At 41.7% G+C, this 16,016-nt stretch overlaps 1 protein-coding gene across 2 annotated transcripts; it reads right to left on the reverse strand.

Annotated features, from left to right (window-relative positions):
- Positions 1-1,545: 1,545 nt before the first annotated feature.
- Positions 1,546-15,909, reverse strand: bsk146 (brain specific kinase 146). Of its 2 annotated transcripts, XM_029455902.1 has the most exons (6): positions 15,230-15,909; positions 12,920-13,140; positions 6,371-6,627; positions 6,067-6,269; positions 5,415-5,606; positions 1,546-5,333 (listed from the first exon to the last, which is right to left on the reverse strand). In XM_029455902.1, exons 3-6 carry the CDS (start codon positions 6,540-6,542, stop codon positions 4,566-4,568), a joined length of 1,335 nt encoding a protein of 444 aa, XP_029311762.1. In that variant the 5' UTR covers positions 6,543-6,627; positions 12,920-13,140; positions 15,230-15,909; the 3' UTR covers positions 1,546-4,565. The 2 variants fall into 2 exon arrangements, with proteins under 2 accessions (XP_029311762.1, XP_029311759.1); XM_029455899.1 differs by lacking the exon at positions 15,230-15,909 and having other exon boundaries at positions 12,920-13,192.
- Positions 15,910-16,016: the final 107 nt, after the last annotated feature.

Consider the following 16,016-nt stretch of genomic DNA (forward strand, 5'->3'; position numbering starts at 1 on the left):
AACCAGCCCCAGCCCTGCAGTCCCAGCGGGCTGCTGGACCTGTGTAACAGCAGCAACAGGGAGTGTGCAGTTCCCCGGTGCTGTGGCTGTTTCTCGTTTCTGCCACTTTGAATGTAATCCAATAAACAAACTATAAAACAGGAACATGGCTGTAATAATACAGGTGAGTCAGCAGCTGTTCTTCTTCTCCCTCTGTACTGAGGCAGACTGCAGCTACAGTGACTCACTATCACCTCTAGAGGAACAAGTGGTATTACAGACTGGACGGAGCGCAGCTAGCTGTTAGCATGCTAACTTCAGTAGATATCTCTGCAACACAACACAGAGACCTGTTTAACGTCAACACTGTTGATAATGTTAGTTCATTGTTTAACGGTTTAAGTTGAAATGCTGTCGTATCTTAGACATTGAACCTTTAAAGCTGCACTAGTTATTAATATGTATTAATAGATCATATCACTGTGTGTAAAGCTTGAGGGCATGTGATTGGCATGTGAAAGGGCTGCATTCTTTTATTGGACACCAGTTAAAATTAATGATTAATGATTAATGATTACTTTTGTATTCAATATTCATCTTTTTAAAGTTGAATAAATTAAGATGAATTAAAATCTAGTTTTCTTTCATTTCTTCTTACAAATGACAAAAGAAAGATAAAAAAATTAACTGCAATTCTCATGGGATGAGAAACTATACTATTAATCAACATCACCTGTGTGTCCTGCATGGTCCTCATGCATCACATAGTGTAGGTGTCCTGGGGAAAATAACCCAAGACCAAAGATCACTCCACAAGAATTCTCATTTTATTGACTAAATCTCAGTTTACAGGAAGACAATTGTATTGCAAAGACAGAACCGGATACGAGTTCTAGTGCTGTGGTCATCTACTCACTAAAACTCCACCACATGATGCTTTGAAATATGTCACTCCACAGAAAGACACTGGAACTGCGTTACAACACATTACATTATGGACGAGGTGGGGAGGCAGCAGCGACTGATTCGGGCGTCGCAAAGAAGAAGAAGGGAAAGTGAGTTGTTCCCTTAATGTGTAGTTTGGTGTGACTCATCCTTCCTCCAGGTGAGTCCTCAGCTGCAGTGTGTACTGGGCCTGATCTTAACACAAGTTGTGTTTCACCCTAACACACCACTATACCTAAATATCCATTCTAATAATTTCTCATCTTATTGTTGCATCACGCAAAAAAATCCACTAGGGTGAAATTATGCCTAAGATTATACTGAAAATCAATTAGTTTCAAGTATAGCCTATTTTAAATCTTGCTGTCAGTCTAACCATTTTGGCCATTGAGTCTATTTATATTATAATTATAATATATAATTTTTTAAGCAAACAAATCTGCATTGCAACAAGGGAAATATTCTCAGCCAGATTGTGATGGGGGGGCCGATCGTTTCCGTACCGGTGGCTGTAACTGTTAACTTCGGTACAGAAATCTGTTTATTTTCTGTGTGGCACAATACCAGTCACTGGATCACTCTGTTTGTATTCACTCACTCATAAACCAAGCTTACAGTACATCATTAGAGGTAATATTTAATGGGCTGTTCTAAACAAGTCAGTGGATGTTAGAAGACGTTTGCTCATGACCAAAATGTGACTAAAACGAGCCGCCTTGTCTCGTTGGCCGCTTTCATGGGTGGGTCCCCATTTGAGCGCGAGTAGCGCAATGCACATCGTGGCATCCGTTTCAGGCTCTTCCGCTGACAATGAGTGGCAGTAACACACCAAGAACTGTAGCAATGTACATGACATCATGTTTGTTTTCATGGAAACTCCACAGGGCACAACATATGAAACTGTTGGCTCGCTAACCCGCAAAAGACAAAAACAAAGAGTGACTGTTAAAGTGATGGCCAGTGGGGTGGCGTGGCTTTAGTCTTCATTCTGGGGCTGACACTTTTTATTACAAATTTGAACTACCTGTTGAACACGATAACAGATGTAATATTCAATATGTTTTGATTTGACTGAATTTTAAATTCTCTGCATAAACTAATCTAATGCCTGCCTTGTGTCCCTCAGTAAGCTACACTGCTGTTGTCTTCGCTGACGGAAAATGAAGGCAACAAGGAGCTGTGCTCAAGTAATGTGTGGAAGCCTTTTGGATCTTTACACCAGTTTACTGCCTTTTTACAACACGAATGCCCACGTTAGCATTACCACAATAACACATCGGAAGTCAAATGTTAGCTTGACTTTCAATAAGGCAGTGGAGGCACAGCACATCTACAGTCTGCGGGTTGTGTTACATATCATTTAATTTTCATTTGCGCATGTGACAGGCCTTAGAGGCCATCTCCGGCCACCCCTTAGCTCAGCTTCACAGAATCTCTCACTTATAATGACACTAATAGTTGTTTAGGATGGACGATTGATACACTGTAAACACTTGTGGGAAATGCTAAGGAGAAGTAGAAGGGTGGTTTAGTAGAAGTAATGACATGATGAGGTAATGTACAGGTCTGTGTAATCCCTTCTTCACACAGTCATGTGAATTGAATGTGATGTGCTGGAGCTTCCACAGTAAACGCTGCAGAGCCAGTACAGCTCGCAGCTGGCTGATGGAGAGGGACCAGGCTACAGAGTCTGTGTCAGCACTGTCCTTTGTTCTGAGTCAGAAGGCTGCCAATGAGGTCAGAGATTGTCACAAGATGTAGTAATTTGCATACTCGCTCGCTGATCCGGGAGCAGCTTCGGTGGACATGATCCATACGTGTTTCTGTTAGGGCGGAGCCGAGTTTAGCTGACCCTCAGTCAGGCAGATCCCAGCTGAGGCTCCGCACTCTCACAAGATAAAGAAACGTGTTGTTTGCAGCTACACTACATCAGCTTGTGACAGGAGAAACACTGAGCAGGTTTTCACTACAGAGCTTTAGCACATACAAGTTCATGCAGATTTATGTCTGGAAAGCAACACACAAAAGGTCCATTCCTATGCATGATCCAATGCTTATTTAGGTAATATTGAGTCAAAGAAAGGAATGGATGACTTCTTTTCTGTTCATTTTAACTTGGTAGAAAAAAAACATCTACGCCACACTACTTGACTAAAGGTGGCAATTTAGAAGAAAAGTTACATCATCTAAGTCCCTACCTGCAGCTTAAAGTCAAGCGTCTCGCTCTACGTCCTCATGCTTTGCTTTTTTTTTCTTCTGTTCCTGAAGGTGGTGAGATGAGTACACGGTATTATTAGCAATACAAACACAAAACACTGAATAGAAACTAATTATTGTTCAGATTTTTTAGCCCTATGATGTCTCAAGAGATACGGCAATATTCCCTCAGGGACATAATGCAAGAAATTGTGCTACGGCAAAAATTCCACATCACAACATTTTACGTTTCTCTTCGTCCTTGCCCCCCGTGTATTTACGTAAAGCCGGTTCAAATTCTTGGTAAAGGTAAGTTTTAGCTACTCGTCATGCAATTTAAAAAAGGTGACTTCTACATTTTCATTTTTTTTTTTTTTGTTCTTTCAGATTGAATTGAAAATGCTGAAGTGATCATTTCTCTTTTCTTTTCAGACAATACATTTCGCTTAAAGTTTCGAGGAAAACAAGCAATACAAGCTGAAAGAAAGAAAACAGAAAGTTATACGAATTTTGGGGAGGGAGTAGAAAAGAAAAAAAAGTCTTTCAACCGTGAAGTAGATATGTTTGACGTGAATTACAGAGACATCATAAGCCTTCTCTCAGTCCAGTCTGTTGCTCGTGGACAAACTGCTTTACGGAAAATATCCCGTCTGGTCAAACCTCACACAGTTGTATCATACCAATGTGAACAGCAGCCAACCAAATGGAAGTGGACAAAATACAATGTGAAGTGGAACGAAAAACAAAGAAATAGAAAAAATAGAGTGTGTCGTCTATTCAAATAAACAATACAATTCTCAAAGTAAGATTTATCCACTTGTTTTGGACTCAACCACACAGTAATACACACAACAAACACCCTCACACTTTCACATTGTTCTTACACATGAAACATTTAAAACCACCGCTCGCTCCTTTTATTATCTTACAAGGTATTTCCTTGAACTCTGTTTTAGTCTTCTTCAAAAATACAAATCCTTTGTCCCTGCGGCTTCCTTCAGAAATGACACTTCCTGAAGAGATCACACAACAATCTGCCACTTCTTGTGTCTCTATTTGCCATTTTTTGCTGTAAGTATTGCTTTTAGAAATACATTTTGGTCTTCTTTTCGGATGGTTTTAGTGACAGAATCTCTAATGGAAGCAATTTGTCATTTTCCTCTGGGTTTCACAAAACGGCATTTGCACACGTCGTTGAAATCGCAGAGCAAATTGAGCTTCTCGTGGAGTCTTTGGACTCCAATTCAACCAAAAAGCCTACGTCATGAGGAATGTATGCATTCTACAAATACTCTGTGTTTAGTCTTCCGCGTGTGCTCTTCCTTTCCGTGTTAGAACTCATTGTCTGTTTGTTTATTTTTCCATGCATGTACGTCTATGAGGTTGGATGAAGGTATAAAAGTGTGTAGCAGTGAGTCTGTGACAACATTAACGTTCTGACGCGCTCAGACGCAGATTTCAATGGGCGTCGCCACCAGCATGCGTCCGCCTGGTGAATTGTTTTCTCGCGGCATTCGATCGTAACTGTTGGTGGACGACACGGAGCTGTTGGTGGAGACGGACACGAAATGATGGCCGCCACCTGGTTCCATCATCCCGCCCTTAGCCCCGCCCCCGCTCCCCCTCTCCACGGCCACCAGAGACGTGGGAGAGAGAGGTGAAAGTGGGGAGAGAGGAGATAAAGTCTGCTGCTTCATCCTCTCCACAAGAAGCTCCTCGTCTTCCTCCCCGGATGAACATGAGGAGATAGTGCCATTCACATCTCCTCGCACTCCTCCTCCTCCTCCGCCGCCACCGCCAACCCTCTCTCCACCACCTGCGCTGTTGCTGTTACTGTTGCTGTTGCTGTTGCCATTGTTGTTGTTGTTCTCTGCGTCCAGCATCCAGGAGTGGCTGAAGTAACCGAAGACCTCTTTGACGGAGCAGCGACGGTCCTGTTCCACGGAGAGCAGCCGGCGGAACATGCGGAGGGCCTGCTCAGTGAAGCGCCTCCACTGGGACGGCACTGCGTTCGTCCTCCTCCTCTGCCAGCGGATGAACTCCTGGTAGAAGGAGTCGGAGGGCAGGGCCTTCTCCCAGGGGAAGTTGCCGGTCAGCATGCAGAAGAGCAGCACACCGAAGGCCCAAACATCAGTGCTGTAGTCCACGCAGAAACCCTCGTGGCGGGACACATCGCAGAGCTCTGGGGCCGTGTAGGGGATGGTGCCACTCACCTGCAGGGGAAACAAGACAGGTGAACACCACGGTGGCAACACGACACACTTTCAGAGGTCACACATTGACGTGTTACTCACTCTTTTCACAGGTGAGCCAGCTCGGCGGGTCATGCCGAAATCTGATAACTTGACCTTGCGGCACTCTCGGTCAAAAATGAGGATGTTTTCAGGCTTGATGTCCCTGTGGACCAGCTTCTTACAGTGCAGGTAGTCCAGAGCGATGGCTACTTGGTGCACACAGCGCTTTGCCACTGCCTCAGGAAGACCAATCTGAAAGAACGGACAGAGGGAGATCAGAGTGTAACACACAATACATACGGGATAAACACCAATAGAACATGCATCACCGTGCTGGCTGAGTTTGGACTAAAACATCTCCACTGGCTGACTTCTTCACTTCTTCACTTCTTCACTAACTTACTCTGTGTTTAAACTTCCCCCACAAAAGGATCATTTGTAAAGCAATTATTCAACCCATGTCACCTTGAACACTTGAGAAAAACTTTTCTGTTTTTGGATTCTCGCTCTCCTCGGAGGCATGCGAGAAAAATAAAGATTTTTTCAAGAATGTTCCACAACACAGGATGAGTAATTGATCTACAAATAGACATTTCGTGGGCAAAGTATTTGTTTATGAAGTTGTCTAGGTGGATATTTGTATCTTAAGTCTTTGACCAAAAAGCAATGATGCCAAGAAACAACCCCCAGAATGAAATATAAGACGGAGCACCTGTGGAGGAATGATATCAAACAGGTCCCCTGCCAGCGCGTACTCCTGTGCGAACACATAGTAGTCGTCCGTCTCGAAGGCGATGCCAAACATGTTGATGATGAAAGGGCAGGGAGACAGGTAGAGTGAGATGCTGTACTCCCGCAGGAACGACTTCAGCTTGGTGGTCTTCTTCTTCAGGAACTTCAGTGCCATCTTCGTACCTGATTGGGCGAAATGGGAAAAAAATAACCACATAAAATTATTAATTTTTTGCTTATTTAGAGCTGGCATTGTGTGCTTGTGTTCATACAGGTCACCTCACCTCTGATCTTGTGGATGACCAGGTCCACCTTGCCGTAGGTGCCCTTGCCCAGCTCCCTGATCACCTCGTAGTACTTGTTGACCTCCAGCCTCTCCAGGTTCTGAGCTGCAATCAGCTGCAGCTCGTCCAGGATGTCCATGTTGGCTCGAGACACCAGCGGAGAGGAACTCATGCTAGGGACTGCTATAGGGGACGGACCGGGTGAAAAAACTGGGGATCGGATGCTCAAGAGCAGCAGCAGCTAACAGCCGGTGTCACTGTACAGAAAGGAGAAAAGAAAGACACGTTTAAACTGGTGTATAAAGTTCATTTTTATTCCTCTTTATTTTTATTGTTATAAAATATATGTAATACAAATGTGTATTAGTAGTATTGTTACTAAAATAAATAAAATTGTTTTTTAATTGTTGTTTTAGATTTGCCGTAGATTATTTTATGATAGAATAGCGATTTATTTATAGCTTGATGTAATATATATAAACCTACAACAATGCCATCAAAGCAATATATGTCTGATAGAAATCACATTATAATGAAAAATGTAATTATAAATAATTGTCATTATAATTGTTAGCTTTTGATGTATTCACAAAGGTTGCAAACTGCAATAAGATAAATTAATTAATTAAATTGAGTGATTTGATGTAAATGTTTAATATCTTGATCATGGGGAAAAACTTTTTTTATGTTCAACTTCTTGTGGTGTAAAATCACATATGAAATATATTTTATATCTGATGTGAAACTTGATAATTAAAAACATGCATACTTTTTATTAAAGCAACATATGTTTGGCCTTGTTAATCACATTCATTGTCACTGCGTCCTGAGTGTGGAGGGCAGGCAGCTCCATTAATATCCCCCTTTTCATTTTATACACAAGAAAAGTTATCTGTGAAGGAACACACAGCTTACACGTGTGCTGTTCCGCTGTTCTCCGTAAATAGGAGCGTGTTGGAGATATTTCTGCTGCTTTTCAAGGTCAGCGATGGACAACAAGGCTTTGATGTTGCAGCTCCCAATCGGCTGCTCTGATTTGCAGCGTGATCATCACTGAAAATGCTAATTATCTGCAGTGAAGGCTTAAGTAATTCTAAATGCTACTCGCCAAAGGGAATGCCAGAGCTGAGCTGTGAGCTGAGTCACACACACACACACACACACACACACACACACACACACACACACACACACACACACACACACACCCACACACACACACACACAGCCAATAACAGTCCTTTCTAGCAAATCCATTCCTTGCTGCAGTGTGATTATTCTTAGTGATTGCTTTTTTCTTCCTGAGCAGTGATACCTGCCAAATCCTGACCCTCACTCTATAGATCCAAAAACATGTGGAAGAATGATAGGATCACACACACACACACACACACACACACACACACACACACACACACACACACACACACACACACACACACACACACACATTACATAACCTGAATTGCTGGAAAGCATCCCTCTCTCCATCCCTGAGCAGACTTGTGAATGGGCCTTCCTGTCATGTTTAGAGCAGCTGCTTTATCATCTCTGTCAATCTACACACAAATTACATCGATCTAATATTCCTCCCAAATCCTTCAAACAGAAAACAACATTCTTATAAGGGCTGAGCAGCTGTCATAACCTGTGAAGTCACCAGCTATGTGACGAAGTACACACACACTTGTGTAAGTACCTTGTCATCCCCTGCACAGGCCTCTGTGTTCCTCTGTAGGAGTGTGATGTTTTTTTGTGTGAGCAGTTGACACCAGCAGGTGAGGAGGGATGAGTCCGTTTGGGTGATACATGGCAGTGCAGAGAGGATGTACTGTACCTCTCTCCCTTAAATTAAAAGCCTTCAGACACATGCGATAAACACACACACACACACACACACACACACACACACACACACACACGCACACGCACACACACACACGCACACAAGAGGGGGCGGGGAGTTGTAAACAGAAAAGGCCATTTGTTTCTGTCCAGGATCAGAAGTGCTTACTGTGGCACTGCAGGATACATGCAGTGTGTGTGTGTGTGTGTGTGTGTGTGTGTGTGTGTGTGTGTGTGTGTGTGGCTAAATTATTTCTATAACCTAAACATATTGAAACTGTGAAACTGTATAAAGTATGACTTTTACGGGCAGTATTTACTATTCTTTATTATTTGCTGGCTTGTGCAATATTGATACATGTTTGCATGAATCTATTTTAATATAATATAGTGTTCTTCTATACATATATTTGTACATGTTGTTATGGCTGTATAATATCCTTACTGTTGTGTTTACTGTCTGGTCGCTTCGTGTCACAAGAATTGAATGTTATTAATAGTTTCACGTTAATGTTATTCTGCGCAGACGACACATTTCATGCCACTCCGTCTTCAGTCAGCATGTTGAGATGCACAAGGTCACACATCTGTGAAGTGTCGTTGTAAAAGCCATAAATCACATCTGTGTGTTCTTTTATTTCATCTTTCCAATTCATGAATAGTGTCTTTAAGTATTATGAAAACAATGTAACAGAGATGCACCTCCTTAGAGTTACATCATGTAACTATGGCGATACAGTGCGGAGGATTATTAAGAGAGAAAGCAACATAAAGTAAGACGAGGAAAATGATGATTCAACATAAATTCAGTAGCTACCGGGTCGATAAGGCAAACGTTCCCACCGTCACTGATTATCACAAAGTGACCTAAAAAATGCAACTTTACTTTAGATTATACTGTCCAATCAAAATCAAGATTATATATGAAATATCCAAACCAACAAAATATAAATACATTCCTAAACCAGAGATACAGTTAAATATGTGTATTCAGCACATTGAAGGTAAGAAGAAAGAACCACAGGAGGCAAAATATTCTGAGAAAAAACTCAAAGATTTGTTAGAAAAAACCTCAAACTCCAGATTATGAAGTCACACATGTGAGAACATTTTTCAGAAATTCTTAGAGATTAAAGTCACATCTATGTGAAAGAAACTCGGGGGAAAAACAGTTTTTCTTTTTGTCAGGGAGCCACTTGGCTTCACTTTGCCCGGTGGGATCAACCTCATCACAGCACAGACGCCGCTGCTCACCGCGTGTCATGTCTGCAGTGGACGACCTCCGATTCAGCAATTTAGCCCAGAATCACCAAATTATCATAAGCGTCCGGATTTTGAAGACACGTTGCCATGACTTGGGCGTATTCAGAGCAAAACAACACGGTGATGAGGATGAGGTGATAGTACTGTGCATCAGGAAGTGCAACACAGTGGTGAGATGAAGGATCTCTCTGCTGCACCTCCTCACCCACTGTGCGTGTGGCATTCCCTTCTACCGCCTGTGCTGCGACGAGGTGTGTGTGTGTGTGTGTGTGTGTGTGTGTTTACCACAAAGACAGTGGTTTCTGTATTTATATAGAAGCATTATCAGACTCATCGCTGAATGAGTCATCAGGTCAGTGCAAATATCGGCTCTCCATGTGGAGAGGATGTCTGCCATCCCACTCTGTGTGTGTGTGTGTGTGTGTGTGTGTGTGTGTGTGTGTGTGTGTGTGTGTCTGTGTGTGTGTGTTTTAGTCTGTTTTAATGTAAAATAAATATTTTTGGACACAAGCATTTTAAAGACATTAACTAGTGCTATGAGTGATTGTTATCTGCGCTTTGGGCATTTTATAGACAATACTTGTGAGTTACAAACACTAGTACTACCCCATGTGGCAATGATTTGCTTGCACCATTTAATAGAAATCCTACTGTTCTCCTCAGGACTGCACCTGTACACTCTCACAGGCTTTCAAATGCAACGCACAGACACAATATACACGATGATCCTCTCTCCACACTGACACTCTGTGCCACCAGGTTTAACACTCTGTGGAAACACAGCAGCAACCCAGACTGCTTATGCAACCAGCGGGCCGAGCACATTCAGCGAGCCAGGGCGATGAACACAGCCCCCCCCCCTCCCCCCCGCGCTGATGCAGCAATACAAACACCATCTTCCTCCTTTTGTCGATCACCTTTCAGTTTTCGAGATACATGCTGCAGATCCTGTGTGAGGAGCAACTCATTACATTTTATGCTCACATAGGATTTGTCTTCTGTTAGCTGACCGGACCAGAAGTGGCTGACGGCTGAACACACACATAACCAAAGTGTCCGTGTGTGTGAGACAGTGAAGTGACAGGGAGTGGTGTATGGGAGAGAAAATAATGAGAGAGGAGAGAGGGAGAGCGGCACGTAATGACAAGGACCGTTGAGTAACAAAGTACCAGCAAGTGTGTGTGTGTGTGTGTGTGTGTGTGTGTGTGTGTGTGTGTGTGTGTGTGTGTGTGTGTGTGTGTGTGTTGGCCGATATCCCTGCATCACTATAGCCAACAGCACTGACTGACATAATAGCAACTAAAATTCACATTTTAAAGCATATTTACAGCTCAGTCTGAAGGTCCTTCTTCAGTAACTGACCTCTGACCTCTGACTTTATTGTAATTAGAAATCTTGAACAGCCTAAAACCACATTTAAACCCTTCTCATTAACAAGTCAACAATCCCCCGATTGTAGGATTTCACCTATTTGAAGCTGATGTACTTGCAAGATTCTTGCTGTTGTTTGCACTTATTGTAAGTCGATTTGGACAAAAGTGTCAGCTAAATGAACTGTAATGATTTCATGATGATGTCATCAGGGTTATCACAACCTTCGACTTGGAGACTTCAAATGTGTAACGGAAAACCTGCGTTAAGCCAGAGGCGTGGAGTCTGAGAGATCTGGGCGTTTAGTAGCCAGGGAGAAGGAATGATTTTTAGGGGAAATATAGGATCAAGGTTGTTTATTAGCTTGACCTATACTAAGAAGTAATATAACCTATAGGCCTACTAACATAAGCAGTATTCACACTGTATCCTTTAAAGCACAATTAAAGACAACAAGTCTGAAAACACTTGTGTCAGCGTCCTAGTTGTGATTCCGAGTTGTTGGTTACATGTAAATAAATATGATGGTAGAGCTGGCAGACAGTTAGCTTAGCTGAGCAGAAGCACTGCTGGCTAGCCTGGCTCTGTCTGAAGAAGCTGAGTCCACCAAGCAACACCTTCAAATGTTACTTCTTTTTCCTGGCCTTCTTAAAAGGTTCCAGCACATATCTCCCACATATTTAGACGTGTTAGTAGGAGGATTATTTCACTTTGGACCCAGCCAGGCTTCAGTTTCCCTCTGCTTTCAGTCTTTGTGCTAAGCTAAGCTAATTGCCTCCTGGCTTCAGCTTCATATTGAGCATAGCCACAGATGTGAGAGTGGGGTTGAACTAGCTCTCGGCAAGAAAGCGACCAAAGGTCACAAAATGTGGAACTCTTTTGCATTCTACAAATTTATGACCACAAGCAATGTAATCAAAAAATAACATTATAAATAAATTATTGTAGGTTTTTTTACACGTCTGAAGAGTTTGTGTCACGTACTGCTTAAGAGTGCACACAGTGCATCTCTGCACCTACACCAAACAGCATCAAGACAGCTCCCATTTTCCAACCGGCTGAAGTTACCTCACTGCCAGCGGAGGCTCGGAGGATTGTTGAGCACCGGACCATCTATGTGACCTACATTGTGATCTGTGACTCATTATGCTGGAGTGTATCTTTTGTGTGTGTGTGTGTGTCTTTTTTTTAATGTTCCATCAAGGAGCTTAAACCCACTTTGATCAGCTGTGTCCCGGGTTTAACACACACACAACCAGACATCCTCCCCCAGAGGCTCAGAATAGAAGATAACTCCGAATGAGGAATTATTTGGGAGTTCACTCCTACAGGGTCGTAAGAGGTTAATCAAGAATTTCATTAGTAGTAGGCTACGTTTGGGTGACACTCTTTCAAAATGAGTACAGACACTTTGTCACAAGCCTTGATTCTCATAAAGAAGGCAAAAAAACAGTGAAAGCAGCATGTGGACGGAGGCAGTCAGGATGTAAACATTATGGTCTCTTACTATTCTCCAGACATCCTCAGCTTCAGCCTTCTGTCGGACTACGTCATGTTGTTTCCCACCTGCAGTGTGTCCTCAGACTGCACTGACTCTGAGCAAAATCACTGTTTCTTAGTGTAACAGAGCTCAGAGCTGATGCATGGTGTGGGGGGTGGGGGGGTGGGGGAGTCAGGGAGGGGAGCGTGAGGTTGCGTTGTGATCAACATATATAAACATAAATTCCACTTTACAGAAGTAATGTAAACAATTTAAAATGCAGCATTTGTATTGTTTGCTGAATATATATGGCGCACACACACACACACACACACACACACACACACACACACACACACACACACACACACACACACACACACATTAAGGATCACGTACAGTATTGTTTTCAGTGTATGCTACTGCACAGAATAGGCCTTATCGATCATGCTCTGAATAGAAGAACACACAGTGTGAAACATCCCAGTTATTATAGTGATTGCTGTGTGATTTAGTGAGTCAGACGCGGGTTAGTGAGGGTGCAGGTGAGGATAGATGAAGCGTCAATCCGGGTTTATTCCGCAACTCACCCTTCAATTGGTTCCCATATGGAGGCTGTGGAGTCCGCCCTGTCAGTCCAGGCTGCTGGTAAACACACGGGATGATCTGAGCGCATACTAAGGCCAGGTGAGCCGGGAGAAACGCCTGATCTCAGGGTCCTGTGAGAAGCCGTGTGACAGTGGATGTGGCGCCGAGCATCCTGCAGACTCTCCGGGCTCTGCGTCCTATTGTCTCCGCATCGCTCTGTCCTCTAGGATGGGAGGAGAGGTGAGGGGAAGCAGCAGAGGAGAGGAGTGCCAGTAGAGAGGGGAGGAGGGGGGAGAAAAGCCCTCCCCTCCTCTCCGCTCTGGCCAATCGCAGCGCTGCTCCACCGGGAGCCGCCGCTGCTCGCTGTCTCCGTACAGACTATGTTGCATTTAGGGGCAGTCGGAAATATCACAGTGATGTACAGTTGCTCAGGGATCTGGGGAATGTGCTTCCTATGAAGACCCGTCACTACAAGTGATACAGAGATAACATCTTTCTGAAGTTTAGGCATTTGATAAATGGACGGTGACCTGGGTTAGAGTGGCATCCCATGCACGAGAAAATAGAACACACCAGGTTTTTATGATTTAATGATTTTTGTATTGTATTAATGTATATCGAAACACATTGTAGCCTACATCATGTTGACTCACAACCTTTCTGTCACCGCACATGTGGTATCTTTATTTATTATTTCTATTTTGTCATTATTATTATTACTAATAATATAATTTTTTGTATTTTTTTGTTTCTATATTGTTATTATATTGTTATGTAATTATAACACTATCATTTAATCATTTTGTATACATCCATTCTTGAAAACAACCGACAGAAGGTGGTGAAGACTTAATGAAATTTAATTTACAGAATGCAAATGTACTGCACCTTCTACATGGTTTCTTCTTCTCTCATGGACTCACTGTGTGTTCAGCCTGTACATTATGGACCTCCAAACATTATAATGTACATAATGTTTGTATATTATGGACCTCCAAACATTATAATGTACATAATGTTTGTACATTATGGACCTCCAAACATTATAATGTACATAATGTTTGTATATTATGGACCTCCAAACATTATAATGTACATAATGTTTGTACATTATGGACCTCCAAACATTATAATGTACATAATGTTTGTATATTATGGACCTCCAAACATTATAATGTACATAATGTTTGTATATTATGGACCTCCAACGGAAGAAACATGTTTGTTGAAGAAAAGAAAAATTGAAGGAATAAGTTTTTCTTAATTATGCATCGTATGACATGCATCTGTCCCGTTATAAAAATATATATAGAAATAAAAGGGGTGTCAGCTCAATAAATGCTACACTGGTATGCGTCTCGTTTTCCTGCCATTATCCAGCACAACTGCAGAACGTTCCGTGGCTGTGACTAGATATCTGGGGACAAAGTGAAAACGAATAAACCTCACAGCATTTTAAATTCATTATTTTTTGTTCAAAATGCTTAAAACTACAAAATCATATTAAGATTAACTTTAAGTTTGGCAACTGCCACTCCTTGTATCTATTCGACACCCATGGAAAAGTGAGAAATATGCTATTATATATCTTTTTTTGAATTTTGAATTTACCTTAAATTGTCACGCCTCAGGAGTTGTCGCTTGACCCACCTTTAATATTTTGGAATTTCAACACACAACTAAAACTCCAACTTCTGCTGAATGCAGATAAATATAGTTTTTCTAATGCCAGAAGAATTCAATATATATTGTGGACATTATTACAGCTCAGAGGCAGACAATAGAAGTTGTTGCCTATTATAAATATTTAAGTATTTCATTTGATAAATCACGTTATTTTAAGCAACATGTGACAGTCAGGTTTAGGGTTAGAATACATTTAAACTGGTAAATGATTTTGCAAACTCTACAATAAATGACTTCTTAATTGTTTGTTCTAAGCCTACTTTGAGCCTTATTCTATAATTACTATCTACCTTACAAAAGAGGTTTCCAACCTCGATACAACTTGCCTGTTGAAATAAAAGTGAGATAAAAAAATAAATAAAATGTTGTTAGTAATCTAACACACCTTATATAGAATACAACCCTTTAAATATGCAAAGTCACCAAATAACTGTCACGTCACAAGTTCATTCAGTTATAGAGTCCAAAATCACTTCTTGACTCTAACGTATGACTTTAGAGCTCTGAAGATGGAGTTTACAAGCCGCATTTGAATGCCTCATAAATCTAATACAGGGGAGGCATCTTTGCAGTGCAAGAGTACCACATCTAACATACAGTATATGGTTTAAAAAAACAAATATTACCTGGTAGTCATCTCTGTTCTGTCTCAGGACGGTGGCTTAGTGTCGGTTTCTCTAACGAAACATTTCTATAATATTACTCTGTGCTTCTCAACACTGCAGCCAGTTGATAGCGATGCTCTCACTTGATGGTGATCATTTTATAGTTCTTTTTCATGAGCGTCACACTAAATGACCAGTGTTCTGATCAGAAATGTGCTGAACATGGATCATTTAATATTATTTGTTTCTAAGTGGCACATTACCCGTGACTTGATTCTTTGTAGAAAACAGTCCTCTGGTTACCAAGACGTTGCATCACACGATGAAAATAGGGAGGTGCTGTCCCCAGAGGCTGTTTCTGATCGCTCCACCAACACTCATCACATGGGTAATAAGTGTCCCGCTTTGTAAGGATTACAATCCTACAGCAAGAACATGGCTGCGGCTCATATATACAGTATATGCTACATATACATATATACATCTATAGATAGAGAGATATACACTATATATATCTATATATATATATATATATACACACACACTATATACCATATAGTGTAGTTCAGGAACCACCAGGGGCCAGAAAAATATACAGTATGAAGAAAAGAAATGATGCTGGATGCTTTCTCTGCATTGTTACCCCTCCACAGAATCTGTTTTCTTTCCTTAGTTCAGATCAAGTAAGTTTCTGTTTTAAAGTCTTGAACTGGTTAAAATGTCAGAGGGACTTTTCTTGGAAGAGTAATAGCATCAAGAAGAGCGCTGCAAGTGGTTAAAGATGAATTGCTTTGTGATCATCACATAG

Source organism: Cottoperca gobio, chromosome 19 (genome assembly GCF_900634415.1).
Source record: "Cottoperca gobio chromosome 19, fCotGob3.1, whole genome shotgun sequence".
NCBI classification, from domain to species: Eukaryota; Metazoa; Chordata; class Actinopteri; order Perciformes; family Bovichtidae; genus Cottoperca; species Cottoperca gobio.

What these genes read in the sequence shown, in the direction of transcription:
- bsk146 (XM_029455902.1), bottom strand. Translation starts at nt 6,542, where the DNA reads ATGAGTTCCTCTCCGCTGGTGTCTCGAGCCAACATGGACATCCTGGAC. An exon ending in GGTCATCCACAAGATCAGAG is followed by an intron (nt 6,270 to 6,370) that starts GTGAGGTGACCT and finishes TCGCCCAATCAG; the next exon opens with GTACGAAGATGGCACTGAAG. An exon ending in TTGATATCATTCCTCCACAG is followed by an intron (nt 5,607 to 6,066) that starts GTGCTCCGTCTT and finishes CCGTTCTTTCAG; the next exon opens with ATTGGTCTTCCTGAGGCAGT.